At 36.0% G+C, this 27,920-nt stretch overlaps 1 protein-coding gene across 3 annotated transcripts; it reads left to right on the forward strand.

The window, feature by feature from the left end:
* Positions 1–43: 43 nt before the first annotated feature.
* LOC137033768 (unconventional myosin-XIX) lies at positions 44–27,658 on the forward strand. Of its 3 annotated transcripts, XM_067406040.1 has the most exons (23): positions 44–316; positions 3,955–4,102; positions 5,624–5,772; positions 8,666–8,779; positions 10,246–10,372; positions 10,480–10,549; positions 10,635–10,737; positions 11,756–11,852; positions 12,065–12,141; positions 12,410–12,500; positions 15,843–16,008; positions 18,403–18,476; positions 18,646–18,881; positions 19,191–19,367; positions 19,501–19,641; positions 20,725–20,832; positions 20,949–21,019; positions 21,186–21,265; positions 23,317–23,465; positions 23,639–23,768; positions 25,918–26,003; positions 26,330–26,662; positions 27,519–27,658. In XM_067406040.1, the coding sequence occupies exons 1-23, from the start codon at positions 197–199 to the stop codon at positions 27,630–27,632; spliced, it is 2,961 nt and encodes a 986-aa protein (XP_067262141.1). In that variant the 5' UTR covers positions 44–196; the 3' UTR covers positions 27,633–27,658. The 3 variants fall into 3 exon arrangements, with proteins under 3 accessions (XP_067262141.1, XP_067262143.1, XP_067262142.1); XM_067406041.1 differs by lacking the exons at positions 44–316; positions 3,955–4,102 and having other exon boundaries at positions 5,632–7,358; XM_067406042.1 differs by lacking the exons at positions 23,639–23,768; positions 25,918–26,003; positions 26,330–26,662; positions 27,519–27,658 and adding an exon at positions 21,353–21,423 and having other exon boundaries at positions 23,317–23,446.
* Positions 27,659–27,920: the final 262 nt, after the last annotated feature.

Genomic DNA, 27,920 nt, shown 5'->3' on the forward strand with positions numbered 1-27,920 from the left:
CGTGAGCCTAAAATATGTGACGTTACTGCGCATGTCAGTAGCCGCCGGTGGGAGTCGCGCGCGGGTGGGAGTTTTGTCCTTCACTAAGGAATTTTCATGGCTGAAAAAACATAAAATAACTCATAAAATATCCACCTAATGGCTGAGATATAAAAACGTAAATACCGCGAAAGGCGTCTTGTTAAAGTTTACAGTCATGGCGAATGTCAAACAGAAGCTTTTATTCAGAAATAAAGACGTTTCGACCGTTAACAGCTCTGACGGGACATTCAGGAGCTTGGAAAAACCTGGAAGACCAAATCGACAGAAGGAAAAGGTACACTAACTTTATTATTCTCTGCTTATTTAATACTTTTACCTCACGTTTTCTTTATATATATCAAGGTTTAAGATTTTATTTGTTTTATCATCAAGAAAAACGCTTGTTAAAGTTAAACTGACAAACTGAACTTGAAAATAAGTTAGACGTTTATTTGAAATGATTACCGTATCATGGTGGTATCAATAGGTAATACCATGGTACAAATTTATTGCCACGTTTATATACCAGAATATTTACAAATAATACCATGGTATTTCAAAGACACGTGATATTACTATGGTACCATGTCCAAAAACATGTTAGTATGGTACGCATAAGTATTCATAGTTTTATCATTTCCCCATCACAATTATTTTATTTATTTTTTTTGTGACAAAAAATATTCCTGTTCTAACAATAAACATTTAATTTTTAAACGAAGTAACTTAAAAAAGTTAATAAATGTCACCCTAGACCAGGGACTAGTTTTCTATTGATCTTAACAATAACTGTTAATAAAGTGATTTACTGTGATTATAAGTAATCACTATATGAACTGGCTTGTTTTTCCGGTGTTACCTCATTTGCATGTTCATTGACGTGGCTTGTGTTGTCATTGGCGGATTAAGCAGCGGCGCAGTTAATCTGAAAAAGGCCATGCTCAGATTATTCCGCAGGTCAGCCTAATCTGAGCATGCGCAAAAGTACCTAAACGCACTTGTGTCTGGATCTCCTTTTTTTGGCATAACTTTATATGATGTCAATGTAAACTTCAGCCTGTTCAGGATCAAATGAAGACAATTTATAGTACTTTATGTTATATCATGTGTTTGGATATGTCCATTCTAGTCTAATAAAGTTGCACTACTAAAGGTCACCCTCAGTTATTATGTCTTGTTTACTGTTAAGTATGAAAAGTGCACAAGGTTTGTTGTGCCATGCAGTGTTTCTCATGCCCACAGCCTCTGGTGCAGATACAGTCATCTCATTTTTTCCTGAGCCATTATGATTCATGCATCGACTTCAGTGTTGGTGCCAGTCGGAGAGTTACTGGCTGTTGAAATAGGGTCATGTTAAATTCTATAGGAATCTGAAATTGTTTTGTTAGTAGTACAGATGTTTCTGAATTAATATGTCATTGATCTATATCTATGTGATATCGAAGCTTGTTTATGCCACTAAATAAAAAAATAAAAAAGGTAATTGTTACTTTTTATCTCACAATTCAGATTTTTTTCTCAGAAGTGCAAGATTTAAAGTCACAATTGTGAGTTATAAAGTTAGAATTGTATGATATAAACTCACAATTCTGAGAAAAAAAATTATTATTTTTATATTTCACTATATAAACCCGTTTATCTCACTTTTCTGACTTTATATCTCACTTTTCTGACTTTATATCTCACTTTTCTGACTTTATATCACGCAATTCTGACTTTATATTGCAATTGACGTATAACTCAAATAATGACTTTATAACTCAAATAATGACTTTATAACTCGCAATTCTGACTATCATTCAATTGACTTTATATATCAAATAATGACTTTATAACTCACAATTCTAACTTTATAACTCACAATTCTGACTTTATAACTCACAATTCTGACTTTATATCATGCAATTGACTTTATAACTCAAATAATGACTATATCACACAATTCTGACTTTATATTATGCAATTGACTTTATAACTCAAATAATGACTATAACTCACAATTCTGACTTTATATCATGCAATTGACTTTATAACTCAAATAATGACTATAACTCACAATTCTGACTTTATATCATGCAATTGACTTAATATGCAGTTGACTTTATATCATGCAGTTGACTTTATAACTCAAATAATGACTTTATAACTCACAATTCTGACTTTATAACTCACAATTCTGACTTTGTCATGCAATTGACTATAACTCAAATAATGACTTTATAACTCGCAATTCTGACTTTATATCATGCAATTGACTTTATATCATGTAATTGACTTTATTTCATGCAATTGACTTTATAACATGCAATTGACTTTAAAACTCAAATAATGACTTCATAACTCACAATTCTGACTTTATATCATGCAATTGACTTTGTAACTCAAATAATGACTTTATAACTCGCAATTGTGAGGTTATATCTCGCAATTCTGAGAAAAAAAGGCAGTAATTGCAGAGAAAGAAAAGTCAGAATTGTGAGGAAAAAAAGCCGCAATTACCCAGAGGTGTAAAGAGTACCTGAAAACCATACTTGAGTAAAAGTACAGATACCTTACATCAAAAACGAGTCCATTACAAGTTATAAGCAACCAATTCCAATATGACTTGAGTAAAAGTCTTAAAGTACCTGATTTTAACAGTACTTAAGTATTTTACATGTACTGAATGTAGGTTCAAAGATGCACTAGTCCTTGGCACCTAAGAGACATGACAGTGAAAATAAGAAACAGTTGATTTGTAAGATTTAAAAATCATGTTTATTTTCTAAAATCAAAATATTGCAATAAATCAAGGTTGGCACAAAAACCTCTTAAATGTCTACAAACTCTCAAGTCTCAGTTGAGCTCAAGTGCACAAAAAGGTCATAAGTAAACCAATATCCTTCATAAAGGTCTTGTCAGTACAGCGGATAAATAAAATAATTTTAAATAGAGTTAAATAAAGTTAAATAGTCAAAGTCTGCTTGCACTGGATGAGCTGGTTTCGGCCTCATCACCGGCTGCAGTCATGACCTCATGTCCTAAATCAAACACCTGCGATTCAGAAACTACCTGCTAATGCACTTGCATTCACGTAAAGTAGCCTTGTTAACAAGTTTTGGTAAGCAAAGGCAAAACGCACAAGATATAGTAGATAGACGATGAAAAGTTATGTGCCATGTAAAATGTCATTTGTAATTGCATTACTCATCACAAATGTATTGGAGTAAAAAGTACATTTACTTGTTCAAAAATGTAATCAAGTATAGAGTAAAAGTTGCTAATATATTTGATACTCAGTACAACTACAAAGTAGCCAAAAAGATACTTAAGTACAGTAACTAATTACATTTACTCCACTGCAATTACCTTTTTTTATTTTTTATTTCATGGCAGAAACAAGCTACCATAATGTGATCTCTGTACACTGTCAGTCTTACCATTATTTGTTTGTTCACCTCTTGCTGTAGTTTACCTGTGTTTGTTATAGGATTAGGGGCAGGCCTGTCCAGCAGACAGTGTGTACTGTGTATTATTAGCTTGTCTTCAGCATGTCCTGAGTCCTGACCCTTCTCAACAACACATGCTGTCATTAGAGCATATAGATTCACAACAGAATCGGAGGAAAGACATGCAATTACAGTATGCTCGGTTTATACCCGATATTCATAATTTCCTTTGTCATGCATAAACACAGCTGACATAATGCAGGCTTAATGATGATATTGTGGATTAAAACATGCAATTGTTTACCGGTGGCTCTGAAGTCTGAATGGATATGTTTAAGTTTAAGTTATTCTGTTTTTAATTAAATTTGTATTTTAATGTTGTGCCAAACAGCATCAGGGGTTGTACGTATGAAACATTTCTGAATTGGATTGCTGCATCAGTACAGTGAGTGGAAGCTATTCTTTCTGAATGTATGCTCTGAGCGTATTTATTTGCATTATGCAGGTAAATGGACTGAAAGACAAAGCCCAGGGCCTCGGGAAATCGCTCAATGATTCACTGGAAGGGGATATCAGAGACTTCCTCATCAATGAAGCTGAACTTCACACGTACGATGACCTCACTAAAGTCAACCCGGTTACCCCTTCTACAGGTACAGTCTGTGTCCAAAGGCACTTGGGGACGGGTTTGTGTGATTTATGTCAGCGACAATATTGTTATCAGCATTGGCCTTTTTTTAATTGCAAGTAAATAATGTCAAGATTTGTTTTCCCCCATTCAGATGGTACACTATTCTATACCGCATTTGTTTGCCTGATTTCAGTTTTAGCATGTGAAATCCTAGATTAGAGCTTGAATTCTAATTCATAATATCAACCATCTCATCAATACCAACATTTCATCACATCAAAAATAACTTATACAATACAGATCAAAGCAGTTTCACATAAATAAATAGGAAAATGAGAGTGTATGTTGTAAAATTTAATCCGTTAAGAAACAATTTCAATTTCAGCTGTAAAGCAGCTCTATGGAAGACAATAGACCTTAATCAGGGTAGCGCCATATTTAAGATGTACAAAGCTTTCCATGGATTGTACTGTTGTTTAACAATATACATTCTTCAGCTGAAGAAACGTTTTTCCAAATTTTATACAGTGCTTGCCATATATAAAGTCTATCCCTCACTGCCTCGTTTTCATCTGTGTTAAATTCAAAATTAAGTATAACCTGCCTAAGGTCTATAGTGTAATTATCCATCTGAATTAAGTTCAATTTTTATTTTCATCCGTTAAATGGATATTACTGATTATTAATTGTCTTTTAAACCCCTTTTAAATCTCTACTTACAATAATTTAACTCTTCCCTCGGACAAGTAAATTGGTTATTCACTTAAATTCTATTTTTTGGGATAAGCAATTGTTTGTTGTGGTGTAAATATAATTTATTCTGAAGCAGAATATTGCAGCTTTGATATATTTAAATATGCATATTTGTGATATTTACCCCGAGGGCCTTTTTTTTTTAACCTTTTATGATTAATTTTAAATTCTAAAATGTGATCAATAAATTAAATTCGAATAAGACACTATAGGGCTGTTACCAATCAAATTAAATCATTTACACTGAAAAAATTACAACTGCATTAAATAATGTCATGAGATTTATTTGTATTTTCAAAAAAATATTTAAAACAATGTTGGGGAAAAAATTATACTTTTAAACATGAAACTTAAACGTCATTAGCTGGCGGCAATTGACCATCTTAATAAGTGAGTCATTGAATCATTTATTCAAGTGATTTGTTCAAACGGCTGATTCATTCAAGAATGAGGCACTTGATTATGAATGGGTCATTGAATCATTGACTCAACCGATTCATTCAAAGCACTGAATCATTCAGTAATGAACACGGCTGAGTGTTGCTATGAGAATAGAAAATACTGCTGAAAAAGAACAAAAAAAGTCAATATTATGTTTAAATTATATGAGTAACTACTTCTTTATTGAACTGTTGACACTTGTCCCGGACAAGTGTTAATGTAGAGCCCTGCTTTAAAATAATAGTACAAAAAACATTGATTACTCTTTCACCTTGTCTTATATTTCTAGCCCTTCTGCTATTGTGAGTCAGTTTTTAATTCCTGCTGTGGTGCTTTGTGTGTTCGGCAGTGCTGAAATGTCTGCAGGCCAGGTACAGCGCGAAGGTTTTCTACACACATGCTGGCTGTACGCTGGTCGCCCTTAACCCCTTCCAACCCATCCCTCACCTGTACTCTCTGGATGTGATGAAGGAATATCACTCTGCCCCTCAGCCTCAGGTAAACATGTGATGACCTGAACAAGTCTATCAGTACATCTTTAACATAAAAATGTGGAAGTTACAAATACTTTGGCATGGAAGCCATAAATAGCATGAGTTTATATATGGTCAAATGTAGGGCTGGGTGGTTTGATGCTTCATGCCATGCAATGGTAGATGTACGTTAAAGGTGCAGTAAGCAATTTCTGAGAAACGCTGTTGAAAGTGGTTTGGACCAAGCACCACAACACACTTGTAGCCAATCAGCAGTAGGAGGCGTGTACACTCATGATGGGGGAGGAGAGTGAGTGAGCAAGAGGGATATTTGAAGAAAGACTGTAGAAACAGAGATATTACAAAAGGGTAAAGCACAGAGGAATATCACTGGAAAAAGAAACAGACAAGAGCTTTAGGACTTACATTAAAGGTCAACTATTATTCTAAATCCACATTTACAAGGTGTTTGGATATAAATGTGTGTTGGCAGTGTGTGTGAACACAACCATCCACTCATTTTTAAAAAAAATCCCCATTTAAACCAAAGCAGTCTTATTAGACTAGCCGTTTTGATTCTCTGAGTCATGTGACATCACTTTACTCATGCCCGGCCCACGCCCACTGACTGACAGTACTGTATTAGCATAGTTTCCGCCCTCAGCGAGATATACGTTGTCCGCCATTTTCTCCACGCTCGAGCAGATGTAGCATCAACAATGTCTGGTAAGTAGGGGTGTAACGGTATACGTATTTGTACCGAACCGTTTCGGTACAGGGCTTTCGGTACGGTGCACATGTGCATCCTTCAAATTCTGTCCACGAAATCATGAAGTTTAAACAGAAAATGCCATTTTGACGTGCTTTGATGTGGGGTGACAGATCACTGTACAGGCGCCTCAGTTCAACCGGCAGCGCGAGCGCGGAGCGCAAGTGAATGTGTTCATCTCTTCCTCCTTAATAGTAGTTACAGAATAAACATGAAAGAACATCTGAAGGTATGTTGCAAGATTCAGTACAACTTACTGAAACGGTCATATCTCATGTAATCGCTCATTCAGTGTTTCTTCGGTGGAAAGACATCAATGAAAACTCTTTCGCTTAATATATGCACTGTATTAGCCAATATATTCATTATTTTACTTAATCTTTTAGTGATACCCTGATTAGGCTATTTAATGTATGTTTAAATAAATCTGATGTTAAAATAACAGCCACTGTGTAGAAATTACTATATTTCAACAACGAATTGGAGTAACAACATTTAGAAGTTAATGCAAAAACTGCCTTAGGTGCAGCTTACAGGTTTGCATACAATTTGTTATTTGAGTGTTGATTATTTTATCTAAAAATAAAAAGCAATTGAATTTAGGCTAATAGTTTGGGCTTCTTTCAAGTTAGTGCTCCCTACATAGTTTATAGCATTAGCAGAGATCATTTTTTTTATCCTTAAGAAACTTTTAGTTTTAATTTAATTTAATATATTTAAAGACAAAAACACAATTTGTTCAGTAAACCTCTGTTTAATAATAAAAAAAAGCAATTTTATGTTTTGTTTTCTCTCCACCTGCTGTACCGAAAACTGTACCGAACCGTGACTTCAAAACCGAGGTACGTACCGAACCGTGAGTTTTGTGTACCGTTACACCCCTACTGGTAAGTAATTGAGATGTTTTGTTGTTGGATGTAAGAGTGAAGATAAACGTCTTCATTTACCTACACCTGAGCTGCTGAATGCAATGGATTAGTTTTATTTTTGAAGATAATGCGCCACAGATCTAATATGCACATACAATTTCTGTAGCATTGCCTGCTATTTACTTTCACAGACATTACTAATATAGCTTTAAGACACGTTGAAATAATAACCTTTAATGGTGAAAGAAACTATGCTATCCGTGAGAGTGTTCGCGATATAGATGATAATCAAAACCAAGCAGATGTTTTGTTAATATTTTGCAGAGAATCCGATTGAGGCAGGAACTGTGATCGTAGAGAGGGGGCGGGGCACAGCAGCTCATTTGCATTTAAAGGCACATGCATGAAAACAGCCTGTTCTTGACTGTAGTCAGAAATGGGTATTTACAACATGGATTTGGCTGTTGTACAACAGCTTCAAACATGGCTCAGATGAAGCACCTTTCATTTATTTAGTATTTAGTTACTGCATTATTATCAAAGTTGTCACAAATAGACATCACTGCTTGAGTATGTGATATACAGAAAATATTTCTCGGTTAAATTGTTGTTGAATGAAGCAAAAATAACCACATTGTGATTATCTACCATAGCCATGATGCTGTAAAGTTGCTCGTACCATGATGCAAGGTTTTGGTCATACCACCCACCTCTAGTAGCTTGTTGTCTTTTGAAACTAGAGATCTGTACTGTTAATGCATAACAGATGACAGGATGATGTTTAGCCACCCATCTGCCTTTTGACAGTGTCAAAACAATGTTTGCACACCTGGTCTGTTCAGTATGCTGCAGGTTCTGTGGGATTCAATTTAAAGTTAATGAGTCAGTCTTTAACTTTTTATATTTAAAACAGGGTTACGTCTTCAGTTGCCATTAATTCATGCAAAAGCATAATACAAACTATTAGTCTATTATTATTTATGAGTTTTGACCTTTTTGCATTTGCGCCATGGGCCAGCAACTTAGACAATACTTTGCTCTGCATGTTTATTTTGACATCTGAGAATGTTCATGGAAAAGGAAGTTGGATATGAACAAACTGAGGTCACTCTAGATAATATTGACTAACCTTTTATGGCCATTTTCTGGGACAGGTAAGGGTGGATTAGATTATATACACCGAAACATTTACCAGCTCAACCGTTGAACAACAGTGCATGCTGATTTACAGAAAGCACTGTTATATAGAAGGCAATGCTAAAGCATCTCTGTGTACATAGGAATTCAAGCCACACATCTTCATCGTAGCAGAAGAGGCTTATAGGAATGTGCAGGGTCAGGTGGAGCCCATCAACCAATCGCTGGTCGTCTCTGGAGAGAGTGGAGCTGGGAAGGTAAGTGGTGTAGGTCATGTTTTCCAATGCATATGTGTTATAACTACTGCACAAAATTAAAGTGGACCAGAAAAAGTCCTAGCTCGATGTAAACGTCTCTTCACATGTGAATTTATTGAAAGCACTTTACTGTGGGTTTCTCTATACCTCAATGACAGTCTCTTTGTAAAGCTACATCATGTTGTGACGGGTTTATATAACAATCCCAGCTGACATAATATGCTCAAACTATTCAGATCAGGCTAAATTGATAAAAATAAACTTTTGTTTTTTAACATTGTGATTCTCTAACATTGAGATCTGCAAAATAGGAAATTTTGCATGTTTTTACAGTTCTGAATTTTGCAGTGTTTCAAAGTACAATGAACTCTTAAAGGCACAACATGTAAGATTTTTGGATTCAAATATCCATAAACCACTAGAACAGTGTTATATATTTTGTTGACTTGTGTACTTGCATTATCACAAGTGTTTCCAGGAATGTTTAAAGTACACATGAAATCAAAATTTGAAATCAAAACCTTATTTATTTTGTTAGCTCAAATTGCTAGTTTTGTGGTGAACAATTCATCCGTGCAAGTCAATCCACACAAAAAAATTGTTTGGCTTTGTAATATTTAATCAAAATCTGAAAATGCTCCTTCCCTCTGCAATGGTGCCCCTTCTCTAATAACATCAGTTGGACGGCTTGGGTTGAAAATACTTAAACCACTTCCCTTCAATATTCCGTTTCACTTGGAAATGCGTCACAACACTGGAGAAAAGTTGTTTGCAACTTCCAGTTAACGCAGACTTTAAATCCAGAGAAATAAGCAATTTTAACTAGTGTCTAAGGCCTAATCCTTAGTTCAATTAGGATATTTAAGTAGCTTTTAAAAATGACTAGAAAAATACATTACTGGTGTGCATCTTGAGACAAAACAATGTCAGGGACATATTTTAAGATATGTCAGTACAAGTTGCTTTCGGTTAAAACCGCTCAAACCTGCATTTTAGTCTAGCGGAAGAGGCGACTGTGTCATAATAAAAGTTTCACTGCTCGTCTTTCATTAGCAATCACTCCGCCGGCCTTGTTTCTGCTCCCCCAGCACTCGACCCTGCTCTGCTTCATACTACAGTAACGTTAATAATCTCATCCCTGAACATGATTTCTGCCCGAGTCCTGTTCCGATTCTTTTCCACCAGCTGTGAGGTGAAGACAACATCTCTCATGATTCCACGGTCAATCTCAGCATCATCAAGCTATGCTTTTGTTTTGAATAGGCGACTTCTAGTGGCAAAAAATTACTTTTTGTACCTTTTTTAAAGAAAAAAATTAAGGAAAATTTGATTTCTTATTATATGATGTCTTTAAACAATCGGTCAAGCTCAATATTTCAAACACATATGAAGTTTAGCACTCAGTTGAATGGAGATGGATCTCAAAGCGATTTAGACCAGATCTTCTGTACTAAATATCTCTTCAGACATGGACGTCACGCTGTCTTATGAAGTATTATGCCACTGTGGCCACCTCCTCTCAGAAGTGCCAGGATACGGTTCAGAAGATAGAGAGGCGAGTACTGGACTCCAACCCTGTCATGGAGGCATTTGGTGAGAAAGACTAAAAACTGAGAACAGTTGATGTTTTACTCTATACATATCTTCATTACTGTCTTTCTAAAAGCCTTTATTTATTTTTATTTTCCCTTCTTCCCCAGGCAATGCCTGCACATTACGCAACAGCAACAGCAGTCGCTTTGGAAAATACATTCAGCTTCAGCTCAGCGGGTCAGTTTTGCTTTCTCTGTTTCATTGACTTCAGGCACAAAAAGTATATTGTGATTGGTTTAAACAATGTGATTTTATAATTCAGCTCTCAGCTGTTGGTTGGGGCATCAGTGCATACGTATCTCTTGGAGAAGACCAGAGTGGCTTTCCAAGCACCAAATGAGAGAAATTTTCACATATTCTACCAGGTGAAGTAAGAGCCTGCATTCACAAAACCTACCAGGAATACAAATACTACCAAAGATTTCCATTTCCAGTAATACTATCAGTTCTAATGCCGTTTGTGTACAAACATTCCCATGTGTCAGGCAGTCAGACGATTTTGTTTGCTTGTGTCAGTGTTAGTTTTGTTGATGAATAATTTTCGTCATAATTTTCGTCAACATTTTTTCACGGACAAAAACGAGACGATGACTAAATAAAAATGTGTTTTGAATGAAAATCTACTCTAATTTTCATCAACGAATAAAAACGAGACGAAAATGAAAGACAGGGATGATTTGGGAAGATATCCAGTCTCCCCAAAGATCCCGAACATTTGAAGTGTAATGTGCTGATCTAACCGTGGGAAACAGGGCGCTGTTGTGCGCTCTACAGGCTCGCCTAGCAAAACTTCAGACTGAAAATAACAAACAAAAATAAAAATTTATAGACATTTAAAAGCAAAAACTAAAAGACATAAACGCACAAAAAATTACTAAAACTTTTAACTAAAATAACATTGAAAGCAGATAAACTAAAAATCAAATGTAATAAAAATTTTAAACAAAAACTACTAGTACTAGTGTCAATCACTGAAAAGTACTGAATTTTGCTCTTTCGTGTCTTTTTGCACTTGAACGGTCAAAAACTGTCAAAGTACAGTTGGGTGAACATAAACAGTTCGGAGAATATCAGATGTACCTATATCAGTCTATAGGATCTGTGTATTGTTAGAGCAATGCTTAATGCATTACAATTTAACTAAATTAGATTTTAGTCGACTAAATCTACTGTAGATTTAGTTGACTAATATCTTACGATATTTAGTCAACTAAAACTAGACTAAAACTAAAACAATTTCCGATGACCAAAATATGATTAAAACTAAATGGCATTTTAGTCAAAAGACTATGACTAAAACTAAATCAAAATTTGCTGTCAAAATTAACACTGGCTTGTGTGTTCATTTGTATGTTGGTTGTTTATTGTTGGTTTGATTTGAAGATGATGAAAGGAGCCACAGAAAATCAGAGACTGGAATGGATGCTTCCTTTGGAACAAGACTTTGCTTGGTTGCCACATGCTGAGAAAACCTTAGAAGGCAAGAATCAAAGTTAAAGATTTTCAACCCGCTTTGTTTTGTTACAAACTCTGTAGTAATGTAAATTAACAATCTTTACTCTTTCTCTGTGTAACCTGGAGTTCAATGTAGTTACAATATACTTCAATAATTTATATTTTGAAGCATTTTGTAAGGAATTTAAGGAGGCATTTTTTAATATTTGACATCTTGCGTTCTGTTTGTCTGAGCAGAAGACTGTTTCCAAGAGACGGTGGATGCCATGATCAACCTTGGCATTGATGAGGGGAAGCGGGCACAGATTTTCAGGGTAAGTTGTGACATGGGTAAAATGACATCAAAACCTCAATGATGATTGAAGGTGAATGGTATTCATGTCGGTTGATGATTGGTTTTTAGATACTGATTAACCTTGGTGGTTTGGACTGATTAATTAAACTTGACTATGATAATAGATAGATGATAATAAGATAATAGATATGTTAATAGACACAAAATTAGTTTGTTTGTTCGCCCATATGATGAATAAATAATTATACTAGATGTAAAAATGACTCGATTGTTGTATTTTTGCACAGATCCTTGCAGGTCTTCTGCAGCTGGGGAATGTGGACTTCAGTCCTGCGTCAGAAGAGGCTCAACCATGTGATCTTGATGGGCACTCCAAAGGTGTGGTGTTTCTGCTGTATTGTTTATCTAAAAAGCCAAGTTATGGCTGTGAATTGGGTAAGGTGCATACTCCAGACATGATGAGACAAAGTACTATTATGGGTGATGCAAGTACATGTCTGGGCTGTGACGTGTCCCTAACACATTCCTCCTCTCTCTTTGCTATATACACACTCTTTTGACATATAATAGGTCATTGTACTATAAAAATATCCTGTAAGTTAAGGAACTTAAATATTTTTCATTAGTCCAAAAACAACTTTTATTGAAGCCAAGCTCAGAAAACTACTCGGAAACTACTACTTTTGGATTTTGTCTCCGTATGACCACGCAGTGTGATGAAAGACCACCTCTGCAAAAGATCAACGCCTACTTCTATATCATTGCCAGCAGGGCTTGACATTAACTTATTGGTTCACCAGCCACTGTGGCTAGTGATTTTCCAAAGTCACTAGCCACTCAGCATTTTCACTGGCCACAATTTTGCTGTTGGGAAATTACATTTTATATGATTAAAGTTGACTTCGACATGCTTAAATGACTTGATTTTGAGTCAGTTTACTTGATTTACAAGATTTAAAACCCTTTCAAACTTTTAAATGCAGATCGACTGCCCAAATCAAGACTACATTGTATATCAGCTGCTAGGTGGGTAATATAAGCATAATATGAGAAGTTATTTTTGTTAGGCTATATAAAAAGAACAAATAAGCAAATTACAAATAGTAATTAAAAAAAAAACAAAAAAAAAAACTTTTTTTTAGATATATTTAACATGTATACATTTATTTAACATCTTTTGTTGTTTGATTAACATTAATGACAGGTATTTAATTGGGCTGCTGAATGCATGGATGTAATATTCTGACATATGTCCAGTTTTTACCCACCTGTTTACATCCACTTAAGCCATAACCGATTGTGTTCACACGAGATACTCCACATGATTGGAATTTTGATGGCATTTTGACATCTGTGTGTGCGTGTGTTTGACTATTCAGGCGCAAAGAGAACTAATCGCGTGTATGAGAGGGTGCTTCTGTTGTGTGTCATTCAGCGCGATTCCGCCTATCCCGCCTTTAGTAACAGCAAGTTAATCGATAAAGAATTGTGATTGAAATGTAATTTTGTGATATGACGAGCTTGGCTACCTTTCATTTGGCTGTAGGCTGAAATTATATTTAACCCGCCAAAGTGGCTAGTCGGTGTGGCTGCCTTACCTGCCACAGCTGAAATCTACCCACATTTGGAGGGTTGGTGGGTGTTAAAGGGTTAGTTCACCCAAAAATGAAAATGTCATTAATGGCTCACCCTCATGTCGTTCCAAACCCATAAGACCGCCGTTCATCTTCAGAACACAGTTTAAGATATTTTAGATTTAGTCCGAGAGCTTTCTGTCCCTCCATTGATAATGTATGTACGGTATACTGTCCATGTCCAGAAAGGTAATAAAAACATCATCAAAGTAGTCCATGTGACATCAGTGGGTTAGTTAGAATTTTTCGAAGCATCGAAAATACATTTTGGTCCAAAAATAACAAAAACTACGACTTTATTCAGCATTGTATTCTCTTCCGGAATCCTTTCCATTGAATTGATTCCATTGAATCCTTTCATCTGTCGGCGTTGGTAATGCACTTTTACGTCGCCGTGGTTGTTTTTGGCGATTAGGACATCCGTGACATGCACACTTACGCACCATTTTAAAAAATATAGCAATACCAAAATACAAACAATGTAGAATAGCTTGAATACAGCGTGCGTTTCCCTCAGACTGTAAATGAAGCTCTGGCGCACCGGATAACACGTCAGCAGCGTCTTACATCAGCAGCGTCACTGCGGAGTCGTGAACCACACTCCGGAGCAGAAGGGGGCAGTAATGCACCAATAAGCTGGATGCCAACCAAGCGGAGTCGTGAACGGGAATTGACAACAGACCCGGAAGAGAATAAAATGCTGAATAAAGTCGTAGTTTTTGTTATTTTTGGACCAAAATGTATTTTCAATGCTTTAAAATGTCGCGGATGTCCTAATCGCCAAAAACAACCACGGCGGCGTAAAAGTGCATTACCAACGCCGACAGATGAAAGGATTCAATGGAATTGACCATTCTGGACATGGACAGTATACCGTACATACATTTTCAATGGAGGGACAGAAAGCTCTCGGACTAAATCTAAAATATCTTAAACTGTGTTCTGAAGATGAACGGAGGTCTTACGGGTTTGGAACGACATGAGGGTGAGTCATTAATGACATCATTTTCATTTTTGGGTGAACTAACCCTTTAATGTCAAGTCCTGATTGCCAGTTCAGCCCCGCCCACCGATTCACATATGTCATGTAGTAGTAAGTACGAGAGCGACACAAATACAGGATTACTCCAGCAACAAAACGATAGAGACGCCTCTGAGGATTACAAGATATTTTGCAGTTCCAACTTGTCGAAAAACACAGTCTTTGCATTGCATTTGTAATTAAGTTCCAGTCCGATCGCTTCATTTTTTCACTTCATTTTACTGCGGATTAATTTTTACACAAGACAGAGTTTGACGCAGGCTTGTTAGAGAGACTGAAAATAAAAGATGATGCAGTGATGACTATATTGGATCCAACAGTAATGTCACAACACACAAGTTCAGAATTTTTACTGTGTGTTGCTTTGTCTGTTACAGATCGCTTGATATGTACTCAGTTTACTAAAAATGATGAACAATAATTATAAAAATGACAGTGTGACAAATGATGGTAAATTAATTTATAATTTGTTTACATGAAACACCATAAATCCTGTCAACTATAACTGTGGTAACTCTAATTACACTTTATTTGCCACAACCAAGACATGTAAAGCATATGTAATATGCATAAATGTTTCACAGTTGGCAAATGTTTTAACTTGTACCAACACTAAACTTTCTGTAGTGTCTTTGTTTCAACACTAATATAATGTAATAAAGTACAATACTACCTTGCAAATACATTAAGAATAAATATAAATAAAGATGACTAATTACCAAGCATTAGCAGACTGGAGTATCCTTGGTATTTGAGATGTAGGTTCATCTTCTGATTCGGTATCAGACTCAAACATTTATGACCAACATTGGTAGATTTCAAAACAATTTTAGAAGTGTAATGGTGGGGATGCTGAAAATTATTTTATTATGTAAAACTGTTACCCAGTCATAGCAGAGGGTGTTTACTTCCAAGTCTTGAATGTGGCACGTCTATCAAAACATTGTTTTAAAGAGAGGGTCAAAAACAGGATGGAAAATAGCCCATTACTTCTAAATTATGTTTTTTGTTTAAATTAGGACTCTGTGTCTATGTTGTGTGCAGGTTTCCTGCAGAAGACCGCTGCCCTGCTGCAGGTGCCGTTAGACGAGCTGCAGTCGTGTCTGACAGTGAGAACTCTGCGCGCTGGCAAACAGAACGTCCTCAAACCTTGCTCTCAGCTGGAATGTGGTGTCCGCAGAGACTGTCTTGCTAAAGCCATTTATGCACAGTAAGTCACAGACATATACACATTTAATAAAGATGTTTGTAGAGCTATATTTTATAGATAATGCAGCATGTAGAGTGTTGTTATTTATTAAATGCAATATACTTAGGGTTGTCACGATACCAACGTTTCTGTAGTAGTTACCAATACCAGTAAAATGTTGCAGTTCTCTGTACCAATTTCAGAACTACATCAAAAACTGTTGATTTAAAGGGATAGTTCACCCTAAAATGAAAATTAAGTCATCATTTACTCACCCTTGTGGTGTTCTAATGCTGTTCTTTCTTTTTTGGACAACAAAAGGAGATTTAAAAAAAATAATAAAAATTCCCCCTCGTCCATATTATGGCAGTAAATAGCGACCACAAGCTTAAAAAAAAATTATCACAGAACGATCCCATGCCATACGCGTCATATATTCCAAGTGTTCTGGGGGCTTAAGATAACAAACCGAAATTAAATGTGTCATTTAACAAAACTTCTGACTTTGGCAGTTCACTCAGTCTTGATTTCTCACAACTTGTGATTTTCTGGGTCTAAGAAAAACATGAAAACATGAAAAACATGACATGAAATACAAAAAAAAATACTTAAAGGATTAGTTCACTTCAGAATTAAAAATTCCTGATAATTTACTCTTCCCCCATGTCATCCAAGATGTTCATGTCTTTCTTTCTTCAGTTGAAAAGAAATTAAGGTTTTTGAGGAAAACATTCCAGGATTTTTCTCCATATAGTGGACTTCACTGGGGTTCAACGGGTTGAAGGTCCAAATGTCAGTTTCAGTGCAGCTTCAAAGAGCTCTACATGATCCCAGACGAGGAATAAGACTCTAATCTAGAGAAACCATCACTCATTTTCTAAAAAAAAATAAAAATTCTATACTTTTTAAACACAAATGCTCGTCTTGCACTGCTCTGTGATGCTCCATGCATTACGTAATCACGTGGGAAAGGTCAAGCTTGACATAGGTGGAAGTACCGTTCCAGTGTTTACAAAGTGAACATGCAAAGACTAAAGGCCTGTTCACACCGGGACGAATATCGCGCGCGATTTTCGCCGACGTTTAACGCCTCGTGACTAAACAACGGGCGCCAATGTGAGTGTGCACACCGACATGAAAAACGCGAGGCGTAAAAGCATCCTTTTTTAAAAAACGTCTCGGGTTAGTTTTTTTGGTTTGACGCGCCGCGTTGTTAACTGGCCGACCAATGAGATTGGCGCTTTAGCTCACGTGCCTGGAGCTGCTGAAGTTACAGTAAAACACGACTTGGTGGCGCTCAAGCACAAAACGGTCTTGCCGAGCACACAAGACGACGAAGAGAAAGTTAGTAGACGAGGAAGACCCCTACAAACTATCCCTGCGTCTCATTCAGCTCCCTAGCTTCCTAGATCGTGTATCAGTATACCATGTAAATGAATGTGGCCGAATCCCTGATCAGTGCACTGACTAGTGAAGTAGAGAGCTGATTGAGATGCACACTATGGGTGCCCTGCCACAGATGTGTATTATTTCTGTATTTTTACTTTTTTTTTTTTCCTTTTACATTCAAGAAATATAGTTGAGAATGTCTGTTTCATAAATATGTTTATTTACACTACCGTTCACTTGCACTATATATATATATATATGTATGTATGCCATTTTATATATGCATTTTTTTTAATCTCCTTTAACTTTATTAATATCATATGTGTATTTGCACTATCGTTAAGCACAAGCGCCACATACTGTCAGGGAGTGAATTTGCACTTTCACTCAGCGCATCGCCGGTGAAAATCGCTTGGGTGTAAACATAAAAAACGTCTCGAAAAACGCTGACGATAAACGCGTGCGATATTCGTCCCGGTGTGTACGGGCCTTAAGTCAAACAGCCTTTACAAAAAAAAATTGTTGGCGGAGAAAATGAGATGGAGTTTTTCACCCTACCGCGGTACTTCCTCCTACGTCACACGTGACCTTTCCAATGCGATTACCTAATGCGTGGCGCATCGCTGAGCAGTGCAAGTCCAGCATTTATGCTTAAAAAGTATATACATTTTTATATTTTTTAGAAAATGAGCAATCATTTCATTAGATAACTCTTATTCCTCGTCTGGGATCATGTAGAGCTCTTTGAAGCTGCTGAAACTGACCTTCAACCCGTTGAACCCCAGTGAAGTCCACTATATGGAGAAAAATCCTGTAATATTTTCCTCCAAAAACCTTCATTTCTTTTCGACTGAAGAAAGAAAGACATGAACATCTTGGATGACATGGGAGTGAATAAATGATCATGAAATTTTAATTCTGAAGTGAACTAATCCTTTAAAGCGAAACTGAAGAATGGAAGATATTTTTATTATATTGGTGCAAGTATTTCAGTGACCATCAAGTTTTTAATTTTTTTATTTTCAGGCTGTTTGACTGGTTAGTCACTTTCATCAACAACAGTATGTGTGCTGACACTTCCATATGGTGCAACTTTATTGGTACACATTCTAATTATTTACTTATTTAATTTTAATATATTACTTTCCAGTCTATTCTGCATATAATTTTAAGATTTTAATGTTTCAAATCACTAATGCACATCTTGTTTTCTAAATTGAATGAAAATGCCTCTAAAAAAAATTAGTACTTGACTGGTGTCTTCTACAGGCCTGCTGGATGTGTACGGTTTTGAATGTTTCCTCCTGAACAACCTGGAGCAGTTGTGTATTAATTACGCTAACGAGAAGCTGCAGCAGCACTTTGTGGCTCATTACCTGCAGGCCCAGCAGGAGGAGTATGTGACCGAAGGGCTGCAGTGGTCCTTCATACGCTATCAAGACAACCAGGGCTGCCTGGACCTGATTGAAGGCAGTCCCTCCAGCATTTTCTCCCTGCTCAATGAGGTGTGCCTCAACTTCTTTTCTCGGAGAGAAAAAGATTATGACTTTGTAAAAGTATCTTGCATTGTATTGTATTTGATTTTGCATCACAAATATAGTGAATGCCACTATTTATAGCTTAATAGTACATTTACATTTACATTTACATTTATGCATTTGGCAGACGCTTTTATCCAAAGCGACTTACATTGCATTATACTATACATTTGTATCTGAGTATGTGCAATCCCTGGGATCGAACCCATGACCTTGGCATTGTTAGTGCCATGCTCTAACCACTGAGCTACAGGTACATATCTGTCTGTCATTCAGGAGTGTCGTCTGAACAGAGCATCGGATGCGAAGCAGTTTCGTGTGCGTCTGGAGAAGGAGCTGTCAGATAATGCCAACTTCAGCTGGGACAAATTCAGCAAAGATCCCCATTTCACTGTGGCACACTACGCAGGCAAAGTCAGCTACCAGATTGAGGGCATGATGGAGAAGAACAAGGTACAAACTGTACAAATAGTTGCATACATAAATATTATGCTGGTCTAAGCTGCACACAATGTAATATTTTCCTTGGGAAGCACCCGTTTGTGTTTTTGTCTCATTTGCATGCACACGTCCATGTGTCCTGCAGGACCCGGTTCCTCCTGAGCTCATCTCTGTCCTGCAGAAGTCCCAGGATTCATTGCTGCACAGTCTCTTTGCTGACGGTGACCGTGAAAGTGAGGGCTCTAGAGGACACAGCAAAGTGATCACTGTCGTCTCCAAATTTAAGGTACATGATTTATGATTTGATCATAGAAAGATTTCATTATTGTGCTTTAGTCTTTAATCATTAAGTTTTACTTTCACATTATAGGATCATATCAGATTATTTCCTTGTCCCAGTCCTTTCAACATCTTTCACACATATATCTTGATTGTACAAAGTAGTCAAGTTTTAAAGTAGACAACAGAAGGTGCTCTGTGAAGTTTAATAAATTGTTTGTTTGTGCCTTTCCAAAATTTTCTAACAGCATTTTAAAAAAAATGCTAGTCATAAACGACAATGTTTAAGACACTTGTTTTACCACAACGGTTGATTGGCAGGCCTTCACTGTTGTCCTTTGTTTATACCTGTATTTAATGCTGTCCACTAAATGGAGTGGATTATTTGGGATGTTAATGCAGAATTGGGTCAAAAATGGTCTTCGGAGGTGGCAGACGAACACACCTCATTACATAATTTGTAATATTAACTTAAATCAATAAGACTCAATGCAAGAAAACCCTGTAATGCCCCTTCAGACTTTTAGAAGAGGGCGGAGCTTTAACAGCTCAACAACAACAAAACTGGAGAATGTCATGCAGCCAAAATGAGGATTGTCAGTAACGGTGTTCAGCCTTACATTGTTCAAACCGGAGTCGACACTGATGGAGAGACTCAGGAAGAAGTTTTAGACGTTTCTGAATGGTTAGTGGATAAATTGATGCAGTTGCTGTGGAGTTGATTCAACTCATCCACTAGCATGTGCCGTCATGTTCATCTTTTGTGCAAATCCAGTGTTGAATTGACCCTCGTTTGTGAAGCAGTCTGGTGTAAAATGACGGCATGTTACGTGTTCTCAGGGGCGGGGTTCATGTAAATTTTAGGGTTTGTGATGTCACAAACCCAGGAAGAAGCTTGTTGTAGTCCCTACCAGCCATTTGTTGTAGTCCTTAAAAAGCGATTTCTGTAAAAGAAAATATGAGCGTCAAAACTTTGCAGATGTTTATGCTCAAACAGCAACATTACACACTAGCTAATGTTAAAAATGTGAAATCATATTCTAGGACCACTTTAATATGATAATTTGTTTGTCTTTCTGTGAATATGCAGAACTCACTTGAAAGCCTGATGAAGATTTTGCACAGCACCACCCCACACTACACACGCTGCATCAAACCCAACCCTGACTGCAGACCGCTCACTTTCAAAAAGGAAGAGGTATGAATAATATATGCATTTCTGTTTGTTCACTTGAGATCCCCTTAAGAGTTTCAGGATGAAAAAGTTTACAGTTCATGAACGGGTTAGTAAGTCTTTGTTTGGTTTGGGTTCAGGTTATCGCTCAGCTTGAGGCCTGTGGGATAGTGGAGACCATAAACATCAGTGCAGCAGGATTTCCCATCAGGTAACGCTACACACATCTCTTACCATACAATCTCTAGACTACATCATACAACTGTTTAAAAGGGAAGACTACTTCCAAGAATTGGTATCACCTCAAGTTTATAGACGTTATTACAGAATTCCCTTCAGAATAAAAATAAAATCTTTCTTTTGTATTATTTGTGCAGGATCCCGTACAGCAGTTTCCTCCAGAGATACGGGCTGATCACAAACAACAGACCAGCAGCACAAATGAATAGAGAGAACAGTACGTGGAACACTAAGTGCACACAAAGTACAGTCTGGTTTTCTTTTTCTCTTCTTTAATTCCTGATTCTTGTCTTTTTTCTTTCAGTATCCTCCTCTCATTTCTTCCCGTCTTTTTTTATGAACGCACTTAAAATTTTGTGAATCTGAATTCTTCAGGTGAACTACTGCATGCTTATCTGGATATTTTGCATGCGGTTATGCACTTACTTGCCTTTTCTTGTTCTTCTGTATGCTGAGTTTAAATCTTGGCGTAATCTGACTAATATCTCATGTAGAAATAAATAGGTCTTTGTCCAAGTGTTTGAATTGTTTTGCATGTGGTTTCATGTCACTGCTTGAGGGATGTGGTAAAGATAAGACTTGTTCAAGTTGTAGTTGGTTAAAGACCAGTACAAAATCAGATTTAAATCTCAGATAAATCAAGTGTGCTCAATCCTGCTCCTGAAGATCTACCTTCGTTCAGAGTCAAGCTCTAATCGAACACAGATAAACCAATTAAGCAAGGTATTTTGAATATATCAGGCGTGTTGGAGCAGGATTGGAAGTGAAGTCTGCAGGAAGGTGAATTTAGGGGAACAGGACCTAATAGCTTGTGCCACAAAGAGTCAAAACAAGCTTTTAACTAATCATGATGCACCAATATGGTGATACGAAAGAGCTTGAATTTAGTTCCGTTAAGGCACGACACTATAGGTGAATAGGGTAAAAACTATTCGAAATCACCATACTTCCTTAGTTGATTAATCTCCGTACATTAGACAATAGTTTTGTATTAAAGGTTTTCTGTATAATTTTGTTGACAAATTACAGTTAAGGTTTTTACAGAGGGGATTTTCTCTCTTTTTATCACCCCATAAATCAGAAAGTACTGTCAACAGCCACATTTTTATTTCTTTTGTTTACCATGTTTTAGGAAATAAAATGTTATATAAATCAGGCGAAAGAAATTAAAACATCCCTCTGTAAAAACCTGAAATGGTAAAAGTTTGGTGTTAGTGCTGCTAAAGTGGAGATTTCACACTCATTTTGAGGAAACGGACTTTAAAGATACTGTATGTATTGTAATTGAAATCTACTGATGCACATAGATAAAGTTAAATGTGTATTTTAAATGTTTTCTTTCTCCTAGTCTGAAAGAAGACATGTTATGGATGTAAAATAGGCCAAAATCGTCGAGTGCATGAAAAAAAATACTTGCTTTTGCATGTAGTGTCTTGCCTTAAAGACCACCCCTGTGTTGAAAATCAAGTGTTTTTAATATTGTTTATATGTCTATGTGGTGATTTTAATGTTTTAAGACAAAACATGTGCAAATTGAACAGTCAACACCGTTTCTGAGTATTTTCTCTTTAAAACTGCAGTGATCTAAAGATGTCCTCAAAAACACAAACCGCCCCTTTTCCTGCTGTCACAATCTTATAACCAATCCTGTCAATGTGCAGGGCTTTTCCTATCATTATTTCTAAGGATGCTGATTGATAGAAGGCAGCTGTCTGACTCTGAGATGGTGAACGGGAACATGGTTTGTGTAACATTACCAACATATTATTAGCTGTTTGCATCCGGGATATCAACAAACATGCCTGTGATTGGCTACATTGCTCACTGCTGCAAAAACGTGTCATAAAGAGAAACATTTGACGTTCTCCAGAGTGCAAACACAAATATGATATTATTGAGGGTGCTCTTGCTTTCGTTGCTTTCCCTCTTCTTCTTCTTAATCAGTTTCTGATTCTAACATATATGGCTGAATTAAACCAATATTTCCACTTGCCGTTTGTGTTGAGTGAGTGGATCAGGTAGTCCGAGCTGGAGTGAGTAAGTGGAGGCGGGGCTAATTGGCATATTCAAAATGAAGCAATGATGTAGAGTTACAGTCAAGCTATTAAGGCATGAAGAATTTATTTTGACAGGAAAAAACGTTTAAATATGTCATTTTGATTATTAAAGATAAGTTTTAAGGGATAAAATGATTGACTGCAGGGGGACTTTAAAACACAACAGAAGTATCATAAATGTGTATTTCTAAAGCTCAGCTCTTTCCCACAGGCCTTGAAATGAGCGATCAGGCTGTTCTGGGATGTGCTGTAGAGGATGTGCTCAATGTAGTCCTCAAGAGACACTCCACCCTTAGCCCTGATGACAACAACAACATGGTGCATTGTGGGAGGACCAAAGTCTTTCTCACTCACTCTCTGGTAAAGCATGCTCTCTGATGACTTATGATTGTAAGGCGATTTGTAAAACGCCCAATTGCTTTGAGGCAGCTGTTGAAAGTTCACTAAACTCTTTGGCCCCGTTTCACCCCATCTCACCTGATGCAATCACAAGCAGTTTGATGTCAGTAGTTATTATATCATGTGTTGTGCAGTTGGAGATGCTGGAGGAGCACAGGAACAGGGCGCGCTCACAGAAGGCATTCAGTATCCAGTGCTGCTGGCGCAGATACCAGCAACGTCAGCGCAACCTCAGGACACAGGCTGCCACCCGCATACAAGCAGGTCAGGATTTACCATCTTTACTTCGTGATTACAGGCATATTGGTTGTATAACAGAGCTCCAAGTTTTGGGAGGAATATTTTTAAAAGCTGTTTTTCTAATAAAAGTTGCAAATGTGATTTTAAGAATCCAGGTTTGTTTTTATTATTTGAGGGGTGTGCAATTTGGCCAAAATTTTGTGATTATATATCAATATAATAATAATAATAATAATAATAATAATAATAATAATAATAATAATAATAATAATAATAATAATAATAATAATAATAATGCTATATAATAGTATTGTTATTATTAGTATTACTATTATTACTAAATAAAAATATAAAATATTACTATTATTGGACTATTATACTAAATATATCTACTAATAAATACATAAATAATAAAATAATAAATTTAAAAAAAAATATATATATATATATATATATAACGTAATATTTCACTGAAAAGAGAAATAAAATAATGATTAATGATAAATACAAATATAAAATAATAAATATTAATATTGTAATATTTCACTGTAAAAAAATGAGTAATAATATCATAACTTCAATATGGCTAAATATTATTATTATTATTATTATTATTATTATTATTATTTTATTTTTTTAATAAATATAAAATATTACTATTCTTAGACTATTATTATTACTAACATTACTACTAATATACATATACTACTACTGTAATATTTAACTGAAAAATGAAAAAAAAAAAAAACAGGAATATAATATTTATAATGTATTTTTTACATTACGACTGAAATTACAATACTGATTTTTATTCTTCAATTTCAAATGTTAAACCATCAAACTTTTATTTTGACGTAAAACCACAGGGAGCCCTAAAAGCTTAATTTTTGTTGATAAGCACTTATCATTATAAGCAAGGGAAGATGGTTGCCTAATATAATATAATATAATATAATATAATATAATATAATATAATATAATATAATATAATATAATATAATATAATATAATATAATATAATATAATATAATATAATATAATATAATATAATATAATATAATATAATATAATATGGTTTGCAACCATCTTCCCTTGCTTATAATGCTGAATATTTTTTCGTTTGTTTGTTTAAATTGCAGCCTTTGCTATTTGATAATCACACTAAGCCATATCACATTTTTTTTTTAATTCTGATTTTTTGTGCAGCCCTAATAACAGATGATCTTGTTCTTGACATTTCAGTTATTGCTAAACCTTAAGGGTGTGTTATCAGCTGGTTGTGTTCCCTCAAGTTTGAAAGACACCTTTAGATAGCATAGAGATAAATTGCACAGGCAAAAAGCCATTATTCTTCAGGAAAAGACCCGGTCTTATCTGTAGTGACAGTCCATTTCTCCTCTCCTCTGCTTGGCTAAAGAAGCAGTCATCTGCTGTGCGTCTAGACACCGACTCCTGATTACCTGATCACCTTCTTCCTGATTATCCTTTAAACTCAGAACAGATAGAGCTCCCCTGAGCCAAACACCTGCTTCACTGAGATCAGTAAAGCCAAAAGATAACTGTGTCACAGTATGATCTCGGGAAATAAGTGTGTCATGTGGTCAGACATCACCACACTAATGAATTATTAACTATTTAATTGAACTATTTAATTTATCTTTAAAACGTAATCAAAAAAGAGCAGCTCTGCGGATGAAGTTCACGTCCTCGTATCGTGAGACGGCAGACGCTAAAAACAGAGCATCACACATTCTTGAGTGTCTTAATAGACAAAACTGCCTATCAGTCACAAAGAGACAGATGCAGACTTCATATTTAAATAGCAGTCTTTTTATGGTTTAATATTTACAGACATTAGTTCATATCAGAAGTTGATTCATTCTACAGACCTACTTTTGATTTATTCATCCACAATTTGCCAAATTCTGTGACATTCCATGTTATGCAGTAAATTCCTTTTTTATGACTGGATTGCAAATTTTCCACATTGTGTCAGTCATATTGGGCCCTACAGTGAGTTTATAAATGTCATGCTTCGTTACAGTTAATCATTCAGCAGATGCTTTTACCTGAAGTGAGACAGAATGAATATTCTAGGATAAGTGGCTCTATCCAGTATTCATATAGTATTATTTAGTGTTTTAATCTTTCTTTACGTGTATCTTTATCACAGGTGTGAGATCCTGGCGGGTCCGAAGAAAAATTAAGAAATGGCACAAAGCTGCATCGGTCATACAAACCAAATGGAGGCGCTGGAGAGTAAGCATTGTGCTGATTTTTAATTTTATTAATAACAGTGTTTGGCAGGACACAACATACACACACAACAAGAAGTATATTATCAAAAATGGTGGTAATCAAATGATTGCATAAACATTTAACAATTTAATTAATCTTTTAAAATGTAATCAAATGAAGATTTAACAATTCTTTTTATTTTTTTGCAAATAAAGAATGCAAACTAAATGTCACATTACAGAAATAAAACACTGTTTCAGGCTGACTTCAAATGTAGATTGATTTAGCCAAAAATCCTTGGTTTGTGCCCTTTTTAATATATATATTTTTGCATTCCTTCTCGAAAGGCATGGATGGATGCATTAGCTGAGGCAGAACTGGATGATGCTGAGGATTTTATGGAGGAAGAATCATCTGTGTTGCCGAAGCTGGATCCTCTGCTGAGGGAAAGAGGCTCCGTGCAGCTCTCCAGCATCCAGGAGCCGGTCATGGTCAGATCGTGGCCCATCGGGCTGGCGATAGCCTCTGCTCCCTCCATCACTGTGTCTCTGACTGCCTCTGGTTTCCAGAGGATCATGTCCATGATGGCCTGTCTGAAGATCCCATTCAGACACGGTGAATACAAAGTAGAGACCAACCAGTTTGACCAGGGTGTGGCGTCTATCAGAGCTCAGCCACGGGTAAGAGACATTTACAATATACTAGTTAACTGAGATTACCGAAAACAATTTAATAATAGTTCTAGTTAACAGATATAGCTACAACAGCCATAAAGGGGCCAGGCACAAAGAAGCAAGCAAGAAGTAAAATCATCAGTAAAATATAACATTTTAATTCATATACTTTATTGTAGTTAGTGGCAATTACATTTTTTTTTTTTTCAGTTATAGCGCCATCAACAGGGACAATCCCACCACTTTTAGTTTTTTTTTTATGTGTCCTCAGAGTGTGCCCATAAATGTCAAATTTGGTGAAAATATCTAATTTTTGTTTAGGAGTTATAGACACACATATATGTATGAGTACATAAAAAAAAAATTACCCATGCTTGAATTTGATTGCTTTTTTTTTGCCACTTAATATCAAAATTTTGGCATTTAGGCTTTAACGTGCAGCCAACGTCCTATGTTTACGAATTTCCTACATTGGTTTTGTCGTTTTGAATATATTCGGGAATGTTGTTTTAACACTAAATCACAACTTGCACAAACCATAAAGTGAAACCTAGCACTCTGAACTCTGCAAGGATTCAGGAATCTAAGGAGATGTCTTCCATGAAAATAAGTCAACCGCATCAAAACTTATGAGCATATGAACATTTGATTTCACCATTAGGTGGCACTGTCTCGAAACTTCTCAGGCTCCTTCAGAGCATCCTGCTGATGACCCATACCGAGTTTCATAATTCGTTTAATGTGAGATTACAAAAACAAACATTTTCTATGGTATTTTGATTTTTATGCATGAATCTTAAAATGACCTGAAATATTGCTTTAATTGCTTTGTCTGATTAAGCAACCCTGTTTGTTTCGACAGGGGTCCATTAAGATGCATCTGCAGAGATCTCCACTGCTCTATGCTGACAGACACCCAGTGCACAACACAGATGTGGTGACAGGATTCAACCAGATCTTGCTGGAGAGAACCTGACATCACTGTTAAAAGCTTTCATGCAATCAATGCACCTTTGAAATACACTACATTAAGTGGTATTAAACATTTAGCTGCCTTATTGTTAGTGCAATTCAGTGTTTAGTTGTATTTACTCTCAGCATGAAGCACAAGTGCCTTTTAATTCTCCTGTAGAGTGTTTTATAACTATTTATACAACAGAGCTTCCATTTTATACTAGTATTTTGTGTTATGATTTAAATAATGTTTCTTGCACAGATTGAAAGTGATATTTATAGATAAGAATGTGCTGCTAATATATATCCC

Source organism: Chanodichthys erythropterus, chromosome 13, assembly GCF_024489055.1.
Source record: "Chanodichthys erythropterus isolate Z2021 chromosome 13, ASM2448905v1, whole genome shotgun sequence".
NCBI classification, from domain to species: Eukaryota; Metazoa; Chordata; class Actinopteri; order Cypriniformes; family Xenocyprididae; genus Chanodichthys; species Chanodichthys erythropterus.

What these genes read in the sequence shown, in the direction of transcription:
- LOC137033768 (XM_067406040.1), top strand. Translation starts at nt 197, where the DNA reads ATGGCGAATGTCAAACAGAAGCTTTTATTCAGAAATAAAGACGTTTCG. An exon ending in ACTCTGCCCCTCAGCCTCAG is followed by an intron (nt 5,773 to 8,665) that starts GTAAACATGTGA and finishes CTGTGTACATAG; the next exon opens with GAATTCAAGCCACACATCTT. An exon ending in TTTTCTCCCTGCTCAATGAG is followed by an intron (nt 18,882 to 19,190) that starts GTGTGCCTCAAC and finishes TCTGTCATTCAG; the next exon opens with GAGTGTCGTCTGAACAGAGC.